Below are 15,649 nucleotides of genomic sequence, written 5' to 3' on the forward strand. Positions count from 1 at the left end.
TGGGGGATGAGGAAACTTTTGGAACTCGCAAGGGCATATTTTAAAGGTCTAACAGCCTATATTTCCATGCTTGACTTTGCTGCATGTTTTGTGATTTTAAATCTCCACTGGGGCTCTCTCAGCAAAGAGTACATGCCGCCCCAAACCTGGATCTTGGTATCCAGGGAATCGTCCTTTCTGTACCTATTACTGGCCAATGACTCATCTAGTCCAGCAGTCTACTCACAGCAGCCAGTCAAACACCTCTGGGAAGCTCACAAACAGCACCTGAATGTAACAGGTTCCAGCAACTGGTATTCAGAAGCATTACTACCTCTTGACTGTACAGGTAAGATGTATACATCATGGTTTGTACCATTGAGAGCCTTCTCTGATCCTGTTTTAAAGCCATGCAGGTTGGTCACTATCACTGCTTCTTGTGGGAGTGGATTCCATAGTTTAGCTATGTACTGTGTGAAGAAGTACAGTACTTTCTTTTGTGTCTCCTGTCTCTTCCAATGTTCAGCTTCATTGGATAGCCTCAAGTTCTAGGACTCAGCTACCTTTGTCAAAACACAGCATGATAAATGCTTTATAACACTGCAACACCAGATGGCGCTGTAGAGCTGAAATTGCAACTCAATATTTTCGATTGTGAGCTTTGCAACGCTTTTTCACTGAGCATTTTCAGTGTTTTTTTAATAGCGGCATAGATCCAGCCCTAGTGTTATGAGAAAGGGATAAAGGGCATTTCTCTGTTCTCTTTCTGCATGTCATGCATAATGTTATACACTTCCATCATGTCGTCTGATTTTTCACTCCTCCCCATTTTTCACTTTAATGCATTTCTTATCACTGCTTTGACATGATTTGATTATTTGTGCTGTACTTTATGATGTTTGCCTTCACTTACTGTTGTTGGGTATGAAAACAGAAGAGCAGGTTGGACATAATAACAAATACGGTAATGTTTTTGACAAAGATGATGATCACCCAAAAAGGAATTTCTGTTTCTCCCTAGTTGGAAATACCTCAATAAGACTGAGAACAAACACTCGTTTGTTGGTGTTGTACTACAAAGCCAGCACAGGTGGCTTGATGCTTGCAAGGAGAGCCAACGACATAGAGACTTTGCAGAGATAGTTAATAATATAAGCTGTTTAATCTTCTCTAGGTAAATGTCCCGCAGTTCCAAAAATGTGGAGCCATTCAACATTGCTGCTTTATCCTCACCCACTACTAACACATTCTATTCAGATCAGCATTTGCAAATTTGTCCTACTATTAATATTGCTTTGTCTCGAAAACACTTTGGGGGTGGGTGAGTTTGAAAGGGAAGAAAGGAAGAAGACTTTCAAGGACTGGAGCTGATCTAACACTGTAGCTGAAATTGTATGCCAGAGATACAGAGGAATGTAAAAAGTGCTGATGAATGCTTAATGGCTGAAAAAGTATGTTGCATATGCTAATCAATAAGTATACAGTAGATGCAAATGATAAACAATGGGTACGATCCCTTGGTAGCATGGGCATGGCCAAGAGGGGGGCAGGGAGGTGCAGCTGCCCTCCCCCAAATCAATAAAAACCAATAGCTAACTGAGGTTCTGCCCCCGCTAACAAAAGTCCTGGGTTTGCTCATACTTGGTAGTCATACTTAAAGTAGACCTATTGGAATTAATAGATGTGGTTCATTCAGGTCCATTAAATGTGTCTACCCTGAGAAGAACTCAGTTGGGTCCACACCCAATTACAGTCATACACTTCAGTTTGAGTACTTTCAGATTAAGTACTCCGGTGGACCCGTCTGGAACAGATTAATCCACTTTCCATTACTTTCAATGGGAAAGTTTGCTTCAGGTTAAGTACAGACTTCCAGAACCAATTACTGTACACTCATACTTTGGGTTAAGTATGCTTCAGAGTACTCCGCGGACCCGTCTGGAACGGATTAATCCACTTTCCATTACTTTCAATGGGAAAGCTCGCTTCAGGTTAAGTACGCACTTCTGGAACCAATTGTGTACTTAAACTGAGGTACCACTGTACTGTTATTTAGAAGAAATGCAATGCATCCCACTGTATTGGGAAAGATTGTGACCAATTGACCCATGTGCTTAAGTTGCTGTTCTGGTGCTAACTGCTGACAGGCAACCTCCACAAGCACCACATCTGTACCATACATATAAAGCAACGCTATCACTTCAAACAATCTTGACTTCCCCTAAAGAACCTAGAAACTATGATTTGAGGGTGCTAATAATTTTTCAAAGAACCCTATCCGCCTCACAAAGCTGCAACTTCCAGAGTCCTTTAGCAATCAATCCCTCTTCTCAGGGAACTCTACTCAGCCCAGCTCCTTGCCAAATCCATCAAAACCAGGATATAATCATTAAAATAAATTGGAATTGTGGGTCAAAAAAAACCTGTACTTTAAATCTGTGGGTTTTGTTATACTCTTATTTTAAAAGGCACAAATTCCATGCAATTTGTATGTATATTATTCTCTGGTGTAGTGGTCTTGATAACCCTGTGCTCTATCTGATGAACAAATAAACTGAAAGTTTGCACACTTTTCTATTTTATGACATGTCAGTGTAATGTGTATACACACTAGAAAGCAGCAACCGATTGCAGTTCTTAAATAGGTGCAGTTCACACAATACGTGTGTGTGTGTGTGTGTGTGTGTGTGTGTGTGTGTTGATATAGAAGTGGACAGTGGAGAAAACTACCAGTAATGTCCCTTTGAAACAGGCAAAAGCACTGTAAAGTCTTCACCGTGCAAATTCCATAATCCATTTCCTTAGCTCATGCCCACATGGAAACCTTAAGAAACAATATGCAATTCTCAATTTGGAGGTCATGTGAGCAAGAGAAGGGGGTTATAATTGCATCCGAAATGAGTAGAAAGTGAATCTGTTATGGGTCAGTGACTCAGCAACGCTCATGCGTTCATCATTTTGAAGATTATTCAAGCCTCTGAGAATTCATTCTTGCTTCCAGGGAGCAGGAGAGAATGAGAGAGAGAGAGAGAGAACTAGCAACTACTTCTCTTGCAGACATGGCTTATTGGAACTCCTTCCTTCTATTCAGTTTGATGGCCCCTTGGACCACGCTCTGTCCATCTCATGCCTTTCCATCTGGTGCTCCTGCATCAGCCTGTGAGAATATGTTACCTATTCACACAGGGATCCAGCCTCAACAGACTCCAGCACCCTATGAATTCCTAGTTAGTACACCCTCTTTCCTAAATGGGCAGCCTGTTAATGGTAAGTTTCTAAACTGGATTTTAAAAACTTTGGTTGATGATAGATAGATGTCTGTAATAATACCTGCTTTGTTTTATTCAATGTTTTACTAAAAATGAAGGGAGAAGAAATCAATATATTCTCATTAATTAATTCACAAAATTATTATTTTTTAAACACAAAAGAAAAGAGTTATATAATGTAATTACTAACCTGAACTAACATATTTATCTAGTTTTTCCTCCTAAGATATAGGTAGGCACAAATGCTAAACCCTTGGTAACTTTCTTTGTACTTAATCATAATGGTGGTATGCAACTAAGTTTTACTCAGAGTAAACCCACTGAAATTAATCAAAGTGACTAAGTTTTGTCCGTTAAGTTCCATAGGTGTAATTGGAGTAAAACTTAACTGAATACCACATAGAGTTACAGTTTGCACTTAGTCTCATTCCAGAAAAGGCTTTTGATAATGTTGCTGCATATGTCCCTAGTTTGTTGTGGGTATATGGGTGCCCCACCCACCCACCCACCCACCCTCCCTACCCTGTTTGTGGGTGCCCTGAGCTCCTCTAGATTCCTTGGTGCTGTGGTTTAATCAGTGCTTTGAGAATTAAGATGGGCTGATAGACAGTTTCATTTAATAGTGGGACAATGCAGCCTAACTTTGTTTTTTCTGGCCCAGGGCATCACCTGGGATATAAGCCATTAAGAACAACAAAGGCTGGTGATGGCCAGGCATCAACCCATCAGTTGGCCTGAGCAAGACAGGGAGTGGGGGCTCTCCTCCAAATGTGTGTGTCAGTGGGCAGAGAATGAAAAGGTTAGGCTTTCAGCCAGGATGGTGTAGGCCAGTGGTTTTCAACCAGCCTGCCGTGGCACCCTGAGGTGCCTTGAATAATAATCAGAGGTGCTGCCTACAAGCTCCCCAGGCGATGGTGCCTCTAGGGCTGGGCCAGGGGGTGATTCCCAGGCCTCTGTGGGGCATGTGAAGAGGCACCTCTCTTTGGGGCGGGGGAGGCAGCTCAGAGACCAGGGTGGCAGTTGCAGCTGCCCAAGACTTCCAAGGAGAGGAGGCTGAGGGAACCCTTCACAAGGGAGGGTGTTTCAAAAGGGGTGAGGAGCTGCCAACTCTGCAGGCAAGGGGTGACATAACTGGGTTTCTGAGCCCTACAGGGGTGCTGCAGAAAGAATGTAGTGATTAACCAAACCAGGCTTATTTGTTACTTGATGCCTGTCATCTTTCTCCAGTTCAGATCCTTGGTTCTGCATACAGAGGGTTATTGTTGGAAGCTCGTGCATTTGGTTCCACAGCTGCACTAGGTTTTTGGCAAACTCCTCCCAATAATACTAAATTATTACAGGTAAGAGACAAATGGTCATTCTTTGTAGCAAAATCATTCTTGCTGTAGCAAAATCATTGCCAGAAACAATCCCCATTTCCACCCCAAACCAGAGAAGGGTCACAGATTGAACTATACAACTCATAGTTGATCCAGCTAGTTACAGTATTCATTTTTTCTGCACCTACAGTTTGATGAGACACTATGAGTGGTTAAGGAGTGTGTGGCCCTCCAGATGTTGCTGGACTCCAATCAGCTCCAGCCACCATGGCCAGTAGTCAGAGATGATGATAAGATTCGTAGCCCCAAATCTGGACAATTTAAATATCCCTATCTCTGGGCTGTGGGGATGAAGTTAGTTTAGACTTCCTCACTCTTGTGTCTTCCAGATGTCTTGGGCTACACTTCCCATCAGCTGCATTAGAGAATTTGACCACATCCTAAATCAGGGGTGGCTAATCTGTGGTCTTCTGAATGCTGTTGAAGCTCTAACTCCCATTATCCTTGATCATTAGACATGCTGACTTGCGGTAGTGGGAGCTGAGGGTCTGACAATGTCTGGATGGCCACATATTAATCATCCCTGCTCTAAACAGCCTGTCTGTGAAGAAAGGCAACATGTTCAGGAGGGCAATGCATCATAAGTCAGAAAGGAAGACCCACATGTCTTTTATTAAAATAAGTGGGAAGTTCAACACTTCTGATATCTGGACAGCAAAAGTGATCAAAAGTCCTAACATGGCTGGTTCCAAATGTCCAAAACAGGTTTGGGGGAACTTTAGCTCTCCAGATAATGGGATAACGGGAGTTGTCGTTCAGCCACAGCTAGAGGGGGGATGGCCCCCCACTCTTGGTCTATAAAATGCGTCAAGAATCATAACCTTCAAGATAATGCCATCAGTTTAACTCAGATTGTAAAATTCAACATTTGAATTGGAATGTGCCTGGTTAGCTTTTAAAGGCAAACGAACCTCTATATAGGATGAATACTAGGTGGCTGCCTAAAAAAAATGTTGCAGTATTAAAAATCAGAGCAGGGACCTGGGCAATGTGGGGAAATGAATTTCGTTTACTAATAGACAGTGAAGTTATCTCCCAATATTTCTGGACCGGTTCTATAAAAAGTGTTATGGGGTCTTGGTTATGCTTTAAAATAGATAAATTTGAGGAAGCTTATTTAAAGTGACGTTGTGTCTCCTTTTGCAGTGTTCTGGAAATCCACAAGGCGCAGTGACTCATTCTAACACAAATTTAAAACCAAGACAAGCCAGTTACACGTGGCTTCCACCAAACTCTGGCTGCCCTTCAGTAGTTATATTTGTGTAAGTTTCACATTTTTTCTAAAATATAGTTGCCTTCCCTAAATCATAATACAGTTGTGAGGATTCTTTGTCCCTCCAGATATTGCTGAAATACAACCCTCATCCCTGGCCATTCCTGGCTTGCTTGCTAGAGTTGATGGAAATTGTAGTTCAAGGCAAAGGTTCCCCAATCCTGATCTAGATTTAAGCTCCTTTCCATGGCTTCAGAAGTCTCTTTTGATGGCTGCAAACATTACCAGGCAATTAACAGGAGATAATTTTCTCCGTCTGCATGCTATTATTTCATTCTGCCAGGCAGAAGGCAAGTTTATTTTAAATTATGAGGGTCGTTCATTAAAGATTTCCCCTGACCCACTTCCGGTTATCATGGGTAATGTGTTAATTTGTAGCTCTGAACTCCTAACAGTTTCTCTGATACGGGTGCTAATGTGGAGTAACGGCTGATAATGGAACCAGTTGAACGCAGGGCAGTCATAAGGTTCCTGTACTTGAAAGGGCACACACTGCAGGAAACGTTCGATGAGATGAAAGGGATTTATGGGGAGGATGCCCCATTGTAGGACGTAGTCAAGCACTGCTACTACCGGTATCATCAGTTCGAGTGTGGTCAGACTTTGGTGGAACGGCTCCCATTCCTGGGCGACCACAGTCTGTTATTGATGAAGGCACCATCCGGCAACTGGAGGCCACCATTCTGGAGGATCACTGCATAACCATTTGCCAGCTAGCTGCAGATGTCAAGATCAGTGTGGGCTTTGTAGAAAAAAATCATCCATGACCATTTGCACATGGGAAAGGTGTCCACACAGTGGGTTCCCCAGCTGCTGCCTTTCCAGCAGGAGGAATGAGTTGCATGCTTATGGGCTCGTTTGGCCATGTGTCACAAAAACCATGGCGACTTCTTTGCCAGACTAATTACTAATTACTCCGGACAAAACATGGGTCCATCATTATGACCCAGAGACTAAATCCCAGTCCAAACAATGGAAGCACTCTGCCTCACCACCTCCAACCGTCAGCGGGCAAGATCATGCTCACGGTCTTTTGGGACCAGTGCGGAATAGCGATGATGGATTTCCTGGCAAAGGGTACCACAATTACCGGGACATATTGTGCTTCACTGCTGCAGAAATTGTGGAAGGCCATCAAAACCGAGAGGCGTGGTATGGAGACCAAAGGTGTCTGCCTCCTGCAGGATAAGGCCCCATTCACAACTCACATGTTGCTCAGACAGAACCATGGTCCTGTGGCCATGAAATCCTTCCTCACCCTCCTTATTATCCCAACCTTGCACCATCAGACTTCCACCTCTTTCCAACCATGAAGTTATTTTTGAAGGGCAAGCTTTTTCCAGACGATGAAATGCTGATTTCTGAGGTCAAGTCATGGCTTCTGACGCAACCTGCCGACTTCTACCAACGAGGTTCCCACAACTGCATAAAGCAATGGGAGAAGTGTGTGACTCTTGCTGGTAGCTATGTGGAGAAGGACTAACAACTGTGCCCAGTTTCATTTGTCTCAGTCCATGGGAAGTATGTCAGGGGAAATCTTTAACCCTTGTATAATGAACTTTAGGGGCTGCATCAAAGTAATTACAAACTGAAGAGGGTTTTTAAAAAAATAATATTATTAAATATTATTAAATAATATGATGATGATGATGATGATGATGATGATGATGATGATTGTAGGAGTAGGCAGAGCCCAATCTCTCAATATGCATTGTAATTGTGATGTCCCTTTTCCTATTCTATCAGGGCTACAGTCGCCCAGTCTCATGACATCTACTGGACCAATGTCAAATCCAAAGTGATCTGGAGAAGTGAGTAGCTCACCACTTTGTTGTGTGAAATAAGCTCCCAGTCTCAAGGTAACATCTCCTTTGAGATTGAATAGGCCACAAGTACAGATGGCATTGGGATAAATATATCCCAGTAACACAGCCTTCACCAACCTGGTGCCCTCGATGTTAGTAACTAGAAGTCCCATCAACCCCAGCCAGCATTGCCTGTGGGATGGCTTTAAACTTGTAGTCAAACATTTGAAGGGAACAAGATTGGTGAAGGGCAATAACATCAGCTGGTATAGCTCTTTGCTTGGGGTTACTGGGTTACATGCGACTGCCTTGTTTGATAGTCTCTGGCCCTAGCAAAATCCTTAACTATGATGGAAGTTGATGAGTATACCTTTCATTTAAAACAGACACATTATTGTTGGGGGAGAAACTGAATGCATAAAACTCAAAAGATGTCAGGATGTGGTGTTGCAAATTTTATGCTTTGTGCCCCATTGGAGCCAAAAGCAACTAACATTGACTGGAAAAGATGCACAATGTATTAACGTAATTTCTGGAGCATCACTGAAAAAATGCCCAATGGTCTGAATGATGTGCCTTGCCTGCTTCTTAATGCACTAACACAGTGAGGAGCATGTGTGCTCAATGGCCATGGGATGCTGACAGATTGTTGATGGATGGGGAGGAAACAGAAAACCAGGTGAAAATGGGGAGAAATGAAATATACTGGAAAGGGCATGATTAGGGGTCTGAGAACCCAAACAGGCCCATTTCACACCACAACATTTTGTTGCAAGCTCCACTTGTATCTCAACTTTAACCTGTATCTTCGACTCTGGCTTTCCACCATTGCAGATTCCAAAGCTACCTGTGCAGCGGAATCATTTACAAGGTCACTATCTGCTGATGCAGCAATCTTCTCTCTGCTCCTGATTTTACTGGGATACATTTAGAAACCAGCATACAGCAATTTACTTGCATTCTTTAGTAATCTGAACACATTGTTTTGTGTAGGAGATGCATTAAATAATAAAAAGCTCTGCTCACTGCAGTGAAGACTTTCCTGAACTTGTGCTTGCTGTTTCAACTGGCATTTTGTGTACAGCTTTTGTGCTGCTTCTAATATAATCTTTAAAACACTGGGGATTGGATAGATTATAAAAAAATACCGTAAGTGTTTACACTCCCAAGTGCATGTTTAATGAAAACTGGGCAACATCCAGTGATGTTCATCCACTTGTACAAAGGAAACTCCCTTGTGCAACAGGACTTCTGGTTCCTCTTTTCCCCCTACAGCTCCTCATATCCCCACAGTATCTGTTCCAAAGCATCCCTCAACTCTCCAGAGCAGATTTTGGGGCTACAGATGGAGTTGCAGAGAGAATGAAGCAGTCCTGTTGTGCAAGCAGACTTTACTCCCATGACACTGGATGTCTCAAAAAGAGCCTTAACTCACCTAAAGGGTGAAACAGGCTTGGTCGATCTTCCAGGGAAAGAATCCCATGACACTACCATAAAAAGGCTCTGCACTTTGTTGTTGTTGTTTAGTCATGTCCGACTCTTCGTGACCCCATGGACCAGAGCACGCCAGGCACTTCTGTCTTCCACTGCCTCCCGCAGTTTGGTCACTCATGTTCGTAGCTTCGAGAACACTGTCCAACCATCTCATCCTCTGTCATCCCCTTCTCCTAGTGCCCTCCATCTTTCCCAACATCAGGGTCTTTTCCAAGGATTCTTCTCTTCTCATGAGGTGGCCAAAGTATTGGAGCCTCAGCTTCAGGATCTGTCCTTCCAGTGAGCACTCGGGACCTAGTATCTGCTAACAGAGGCATGTTTGAGAGCAGAGCCCCTGAAACCAACTGGAGGCTCAGACAAATTCATGTGGCAAGTTCTGGTAACTTTGTCCCAGGCTATTAACAGCCTTAAGGGTCAATGTCTAATTCTTTAAACTAGGCTTAAAAGCAAACAGGCAACCTAGCCAATTGATATAAAATTGGCATAATATGCTCCAAGTTTGAAAACCCACAAACGTTCTGTTCCGACCACTCAATTCCAGTGTCATAGATTGATTTTCTCTAGATCAGGGGTGGAGGGACCACATTCCTTTATGAGCAACCTTTGGAGTGGGGGCACACACTAGTGGTGGGCGGACCATGGGTATGACTTTCACCTTTGCACAGTAGACTACATTCCAGCCATGCAGAAGTCAAAGTTTTCTATACTCTCATACCACACATTTTTCTATCCAGGCAAGCGAGAGGCATTATTATTACAGTTCACATTCCGGCCAGGCAAAACTACTCAGGCAGGGTGAGGAACTGGCCTAGGGAAAGTCACTATGGCTGGATAGAAACCTGAAGGGCCAACATTGGCACAAAGGCCTGTTCTAGAAACATCCACAGCTTGTGAAATGGTAAATACTACCTGAGGATCCAAAGATAAAGCTGTGTCCAGGAGCACCATGCCTGCATATTTGTTCCTTCAGGAAGAGTAAAGTCATAAGCCCTAAACATAGCACTTTCATCTTATCAGGATTACGTTTCAGCTAGTTCCATCCATGTTCATGCCAAAACGGAACTTCAAAACACTGATTCAGGATAACCACCACCTCCTTAGGTTTAGAAACCAGGGGTAAGAAACCTTTGGCCTTCCTACAGTGGCTAAATTATGACTCCCATCGGTCCTAGCAAGCTGGCCAATGATGCAGTTCAGCATCATCTGGAGAGCCAAAGGTTCCCCACACCTGGCATAGATGGTGAAAATGAGAACAAACTGTGGCCATTATTATACCCAACTCTGCAGCTGATGTGTCCCATTGGTTTCATGTAGTAATCAAAGAGCAAAGAACAACAATCTGGCACCCATTAAAATAGGGGTAAGTCAACATGGTGCCCCCACATGTTTTGGACTAATAGTGCCATCACTCAAGCCAACAACAGCAACCATGTGTTAAGAGCAATGTATCAAATGTACCTTTCATGAAGGTCAGCATGAAAAACAAACCCAATACAGTATTTTGTCTGTCTTGTCAACATTCTCACATTTGCATTATTTCAATCTGTATTTTATTTCTTTATTGCAATTTTATTGGTACAGTATTAGAAGCTTATTGTCCTCTCTCCTCATGGGATTATGATCAACATGCTCCACACTTTGTCAAATACATGTTTATTAAGTTGCTTTCATTGCACCATGGTTTTACTTAATGTTCTCCAAACCCTGGAAAATAAAAAGTGAAGCAAATGAGTTAAATGTGTCCGCTGTGCACAACGCTGCTGCTATCAAATTACACTATATAATCAGGTTTAACAAACCTCTTTTCAAGGTGGTGTCTTCCTTAATCCTACCAACAGAAAAATACTAATTGCGCAAACACAAAGTAAGTTGCTCAACTTTTAATACTAACAAGCGCAGGCAGGTTTGCTGTTTCCTTTGTTACATCAGGCTGCCACTGACAGAATTGCTCTGCCATCACAGAGTCTGGAAAGAAGACTCCTTAGGGCAGGAGTGGGGAACTTTTGGCCCTTGAGATGTTGCTGAACTGCAACTCCCATCAGTCCTAGAAAATACAACAAATGGTCAGGCATGATGGGAGTTGTAGTTTGGAAAGTTCATAAGTCTTTAAAGATGCCATGGGGAATCTACACAAGTAATGACAGCTGTTCTCCAACTTATGGAAGATGATCAGGAATGCACAAGAAGGGGCAGGGCATGCACGGCCATCCCTGTTTCTTTCTTCACATCATTAACATCATGTGGAGAAACACATGTCTGAAAAAGGCTCTGCTATGAGCAGAACATGCCATGCGCATTATAATATTGAACACAGAAGGATAAAAATAACATTGTGCAGAGGAACATTTAGGGGCCAAAACAAATGTAAACTGTTGTGGCATTTAGCTCCCCATCCCCACAAAAAAATAGTGTTGTGACTTTGCAACTAGACAGCAGCATGCAAGGAAGTTTGTTCAAACCAACCTTGGAGTCATAGTACTGATTTACTCCAGACACACGCTTGTCTCTCTGCATCAGGTACCACTGATAGGTGTTCCGAGCAATTCTCTTCTCCTGGGCACATAAGAAATAAGGTGGACAATGTGTAGACAAGAGGCAGTGGGAGACAGATAAAGTGAGAAGAATTAAAGCAAAGTTGACAAAAAATGTGAAATATTGAAAAATTCAACAGATGCGTGCAGACCTATTCCTTTTTTGAGATGAAAAGCAGACTGCTCAGTCCTGCTTCACAGCCTAGTAACGAGGCTCAGATATACACATGACAGACTATCCTTGTCATTCTTAGCTGAAGGTATGATTATTTGGATGTCATGGGCAATTCAGGGGACAACACTGTGGGGTTCAATAGATGTGGTTTAAGAAAGCCTAATCTGAACACCACTTCTGCAAACTGCAGGTGTGAGTGAGGCTCATTTCACTTAATATGCCCACCCCAAAAAGAATATATTCATAAACAAAGAAAATCAACTAGAGTTTCAGCTTTAACATATTTGTTAATGGTTTATTTGTTAATTTAATTTTTATTAATTTTACTAAAATTTCATTTTCTTACAATTTTTTCTTACTATTATTACTATTATTATTTTAATTTGGTGTTTGTCTGCAGACAGTTTTTCAGGTCATGTGGCCAGCATGACTTAAGCCGCTTCTGGTGCAACAGAACACCGAAACCAGAGCAGCGCATAGAAACGCCATTTACCTTCCCGCCAGAGTGGTACCTATTTATCTATTTGCACTTTTTGGCGTTCTTTCGAACTAGGTTGCCAGGAACTGGGACTGAGCAACAGGAGCTCACCCCACTGCGTGGATTCGAACCACCAACCTTCTGATTGGCAAGCCCAAGAGGCTCAGTGGTTTAGACTACAGCGCCACCCACATCCCATTTGTTATTGTTAACTACTTTTAAAATATTTATTTTCCTCTCCTGTAATACTCTACTAGCCGCCCTAGAATAAACCTACAATGAAAGTGTAGGGCAGTGGTTTCAACCAATGTGCCGCAGCACCACAGGGTGAGTTGAATGGTGGTCAAGACTGCTGTGGGCAACAATGGCTTCTGTCCCTCTTTCCTTCCCTTCCTCCTCTGATGCCCTCTCACGTATCTGCCTCCCAAAGGCTTGTGCGGCTGTTTGTTGCAGCAGCCCTTGCTACAAGCACCACAGGTGAATGGTGCCTCTGGGGCTGGCCAGGGGAGAGGAGAGGAGGCTGAGGGAACACTCTACAAGAGAGGTTGTTTGAGAAAGGGTGAGACGCTGTCAGCTCTGCAGGCAAGAACCGTAGAAAGAATGTACTTGGTCAAGGGAGCCATGGACTCAAAAAGGTTGAAAACCTCTGGTGTAGGATATAAATTACACAAATAAATAAAACATGTCCAGGCCTCATGTACTGTGCCTTTGTCACATTCAGACTGGGCAACCAGATGCCTATGGGAACCTAAGTAAAACACCACTATCCCAACATGTGAACCGCAGCAACTGATATTCAGAGACATACTGCCTCTGATACAGGAGGTAGTACATACCAGTGGCTAATAGTCCTTGAAAGCATTAGCCTCAGTGAATTTGACCAACCACTTCTTAAAGCTATCCAAGCTGGTGGCCATCACTGCATCTCCCGGGAGTGAATTCCATAGTTGAAGAGTGTTTTCTTTTGTTTGCTTTGAATCTTCCAGCATTCTGCTTCATTGGATGGCCCTGGGTTTTAATATTATGAAATGGGGGCGGGGGACGATGACACAACTCTCCCTATCCTTATGGGCTTTAAAGCCTTAAAAAGGTTTTTGTCACAGTTATTCGAAGGGCTGTCAGTTCCCACACCCAGCTGCCCATTCTCTGAGATGAGCCACCAGGTGAAGGTGAATTGCCAGGCAAAAGGCAGTCTAAGAAATGAGTCAAACATGCTGGAGCAGGCCAATGAGCCATCAAATCCAGTGTCCTTTTGCTCACAGTGGCTGCCCAGATGCATATGGGAAACCTATAAACACAAACACAACAGCACTCTCCCTGTCATTTCCAGAAACTTATATTTGGAAGCATTGCTGCCTCTGACTGTGGAGGCACCAGAGCATAGCTATCATGGCAAGTACCGTAGCTTTGTCCTCCATAAATTTGTCCAATCCTCTCTTAAAGCCATCTCCATGGTAGCCCCACATCTTTGGAGTTCATTACCAACAGAATCAACATTGCAGCCCTTTCAGAAAGGTCTGAAAACAATTCTTCTTGCTAGGTTTCTCCTGAAATGTATTGCTTTCATTATTATGATTTTGCTGTTGCCTTTGATTACATTTTAGAAATTCTGGGTCACTTGCTTGTTTTCTTAGGTCTCTGAGGCCTCCTGGCGTTAATACGCAAGTACTGCACGTTGGATTTTGGGTTGCATATTAGACGATTTCTTCAGAGAGTTTCAAAGGCGGCGTGCAATTCACTTAAAATTATTATTTACACCCAAAAGGTTCTCAGGGCAGCTTAAAGACCAGCCCCCCCAATCCCACCAGTTTTAAGAGACCCTCTGAAAAGTCATGGCAGGCAAGGGAAAAGAACGGAGGGGGGGAGCAAACTCAAGCTCTAAAAGCCGCTGTTCCTAAATCGATTACACACTGTACATTTAACACAAACAAGTTCTTAAAGATACAACAATTCCTAAATCAGCAATATGGGATTTCAGAAAAGGAGAGGGGAGATGGGGATTCGTGAGGAGGCGCTGACATGCCACGCACCTTGTGCCCGTTGGTGTATTTGTGGATGTAGGCGGTGGCCACGCCAGGGATGACCAAGCACACGTACATGACGCCCAAGCTAGGCAAGATCTCGTACCACATCCCGACGGCTGCGCGGCTCTTTCCCTCCGCGACCCTGGCGACCTCTCAATCAGCAGAGCTGCCACACGGCTTCCCTCAAAGCAGAGCTGGTGCTCCTGCGCATGCTCCGCCAACAGCCCTTCTATCGCGAGATTCAGGCAGCGTGGCCCAGAATGCTACCTTCCCTTCCTCCCCCAACTCCGCCCCAAACGCGCCAGCTGCGCATGCGCTATCCGCCCCGCTAGCATGGTCACGACAGGGTTACGGGGTGATGTTGCTATGGCGACAAGCCCCGCGGAACGCTCTGAGGCGATTTGTTTGGTTTCTGTTTAAAGGCTCAGTGGATATCGCTCTCCGCTCTTACAGTAAATATCTTACACTATATCTTACAGTATAGATACACCTGTACCTATATATAAAAACCACGATATATACTCGAACTGTTAGGTGCCTGGCAGGCCGCAGTGCATGCCGGGAATTGAACTTCTTAAAGATGCGTGGAACTTTTTAGTGGGTGGGCGCAGCATGCTGGGAGATGTAGTCTCGAAGCATCCAGCGAATTAAAACGCCCCACTAAAATTAGGCAACCTCTCCGCTGGGCAGTGCATGCTGGGAGACGTATTCTCGAAGCATTCAGCGAATTGAAATGCCCCACTAAAATTAAGCCACCTCTCCGCGGGGGCTGAGCATGCTGGGAGATGTAGTCCCGAAGCATCCCGCGAATTGAAGGGCCTCACTGAGATGAGGCAACGTCTCCTCAGGGCGGTGCATGCCGGGAGACGTATTCTCGAAGCATCCAGCCAATTGAAGCGCCCTACTAAAATTAGGCAACCTCTCAGGGGGCGATGCATGCTGGGAGACGTAGTCCCAAAGTCTCCGACGAATTGAAACGCCCCACTAAGAGGATGAAACCTGTCCGCGGTGCATGCTGGGAGATGTAGTCGCGAAGCCTCCAGCGAATTGAAGCGCCCCACTGAGATAGGCAACCTCGGAGCATGCTGGGAGGTGTAGTTGCGGGAAAGCGCCTCTCCACTGGGTCTGAGCGCCAGGACCTCCTCTCGCCGGCCGCGGGGGCGCTGTGGCGCAGCTGTTTACTATGCTGCTACTGCCGGCGGCGGCGTCCCGCTCTCCCCCTCCCGTTCCTGCGAGAGCAGC

The 15,649-nt window shown here is 44.2% G+C and overlaps 2 protein-coding genes across 2 annotated transcripts; one reads left to right on the forward strand and one right to left on the reverse strand.

Annotated features, from left to right (window-relative positions):
- The first annotated feature begins 3,025 nt into the window (after window positions 1-3,025).
- LOC118083990 (putative defense protein 3) lies at window positions 3,026-7,719 on the forward strand. The gene is made up of 4 exons (XM_035113199.2): window positions 3,026-3,246; window positions 4,476-4,588; window positions 5,774-5,889; window positions 7,647-7,719. Exons 1-4 carry the CDS (start codon window positions 3,039-3,041, stop codon window positions 7,717-7,719), a joined length of 510 nt encoding a protein of 169 aa, XP_034969090.2. The 5' UTR covers window positions 3,026-3,038.
- A 497-nt stretch (window positions 7,720-8,216) lies between these two features.
- Window positions 8,217-14,638, reverse strand: NDUFA1 (NADH:ubiquinone oxidoreductase subunit A1). Its single transcript, XM_035114090.2, has 3 exons — window positions 14,414-14,638; window positions 11,663-11,752; window positions 8,217-10,903 (listed from the first exon to the last, which is right to left on the reverse strand). Exons 1-3 carry the CDS (start codon window positions 14,513-14,515, stop codon window positions 10,883-10,885), a joined length of 213 nt encoding a protein of 70 aa, XP_034969981.1. The 5' UTR covers window positions 14,516-14,638; the 3' UTR covers window positions 8,217-10,882.
- Window positions 14,639-15,649: the final 1,011 nt, after the last annotated feature.

The sequence above is a fragment of the Zootoca vivipara genome, chromosome Z, assembly GCF_963506605.1.
Source record: "Zootoca vivipara chromosome Z, rZooViv1.1, whole genome shotgun sequence".
Taxonomy (NCBI): domain Eukaryota; kingdom Metazoa; phylum Chordata; class Lepidosauria; order Squamata; family Lacertidae; genus Zootoca; species Zootoca vivipara.

What these genes read in the sequence shown, in the direction of transcription:
- LOC118083990 (XM_035113199.2), top strand. Translation starts at nt 3,039, where the DNA reads ATGGCTTATTGGAACTCCTTCCTTCTATTCAGTTTGATGGCCCCTTGG. An exon ending in AAATGGGCAGCCTGTTAATG is followed by an intron (nt 3,247 to 4,475) that starts GTAAGTTTCTAA and finishes ATCTTTCTCCAG; the next exon opens with TTCAGATCCTTGGTTCTGCA. An exon ending in CCTTCAGTAGTTATATTTGT is followed by an intron (nt 5,890 to 7,646) that starts GTAAGTTTCACA and finishes CTATTCTATCAG; the next exon opens with GGCTACAGTCGCCCAGTCTC.
- NDUFA1 (XM_035114090.2), bottom strand. Translation starts at nt 14,515, where the DNA reads ATGTGGTACGAGATCTTGCCTAGCTTGGGCGTCATGTACGTGTGCTTG. An exon ending in AATACACCAACGGGCACAAG is followed by an intron (nt 11,753 to 14,413) that starts GTGCGTGGCATG and finishes TTATGTGCCCAG; the next exon opens with GAGAAGAGAATTGCTCGGAA. An exon ending in ATCAGTACTATGACTCCAAG is followed by an intron (nt 10,904 to 11,662) that starts GTTGGTTTGAAC and finishes TTTATTTTCCAG; the next exon opens with GGTTTGGAGAACATTAAGTA.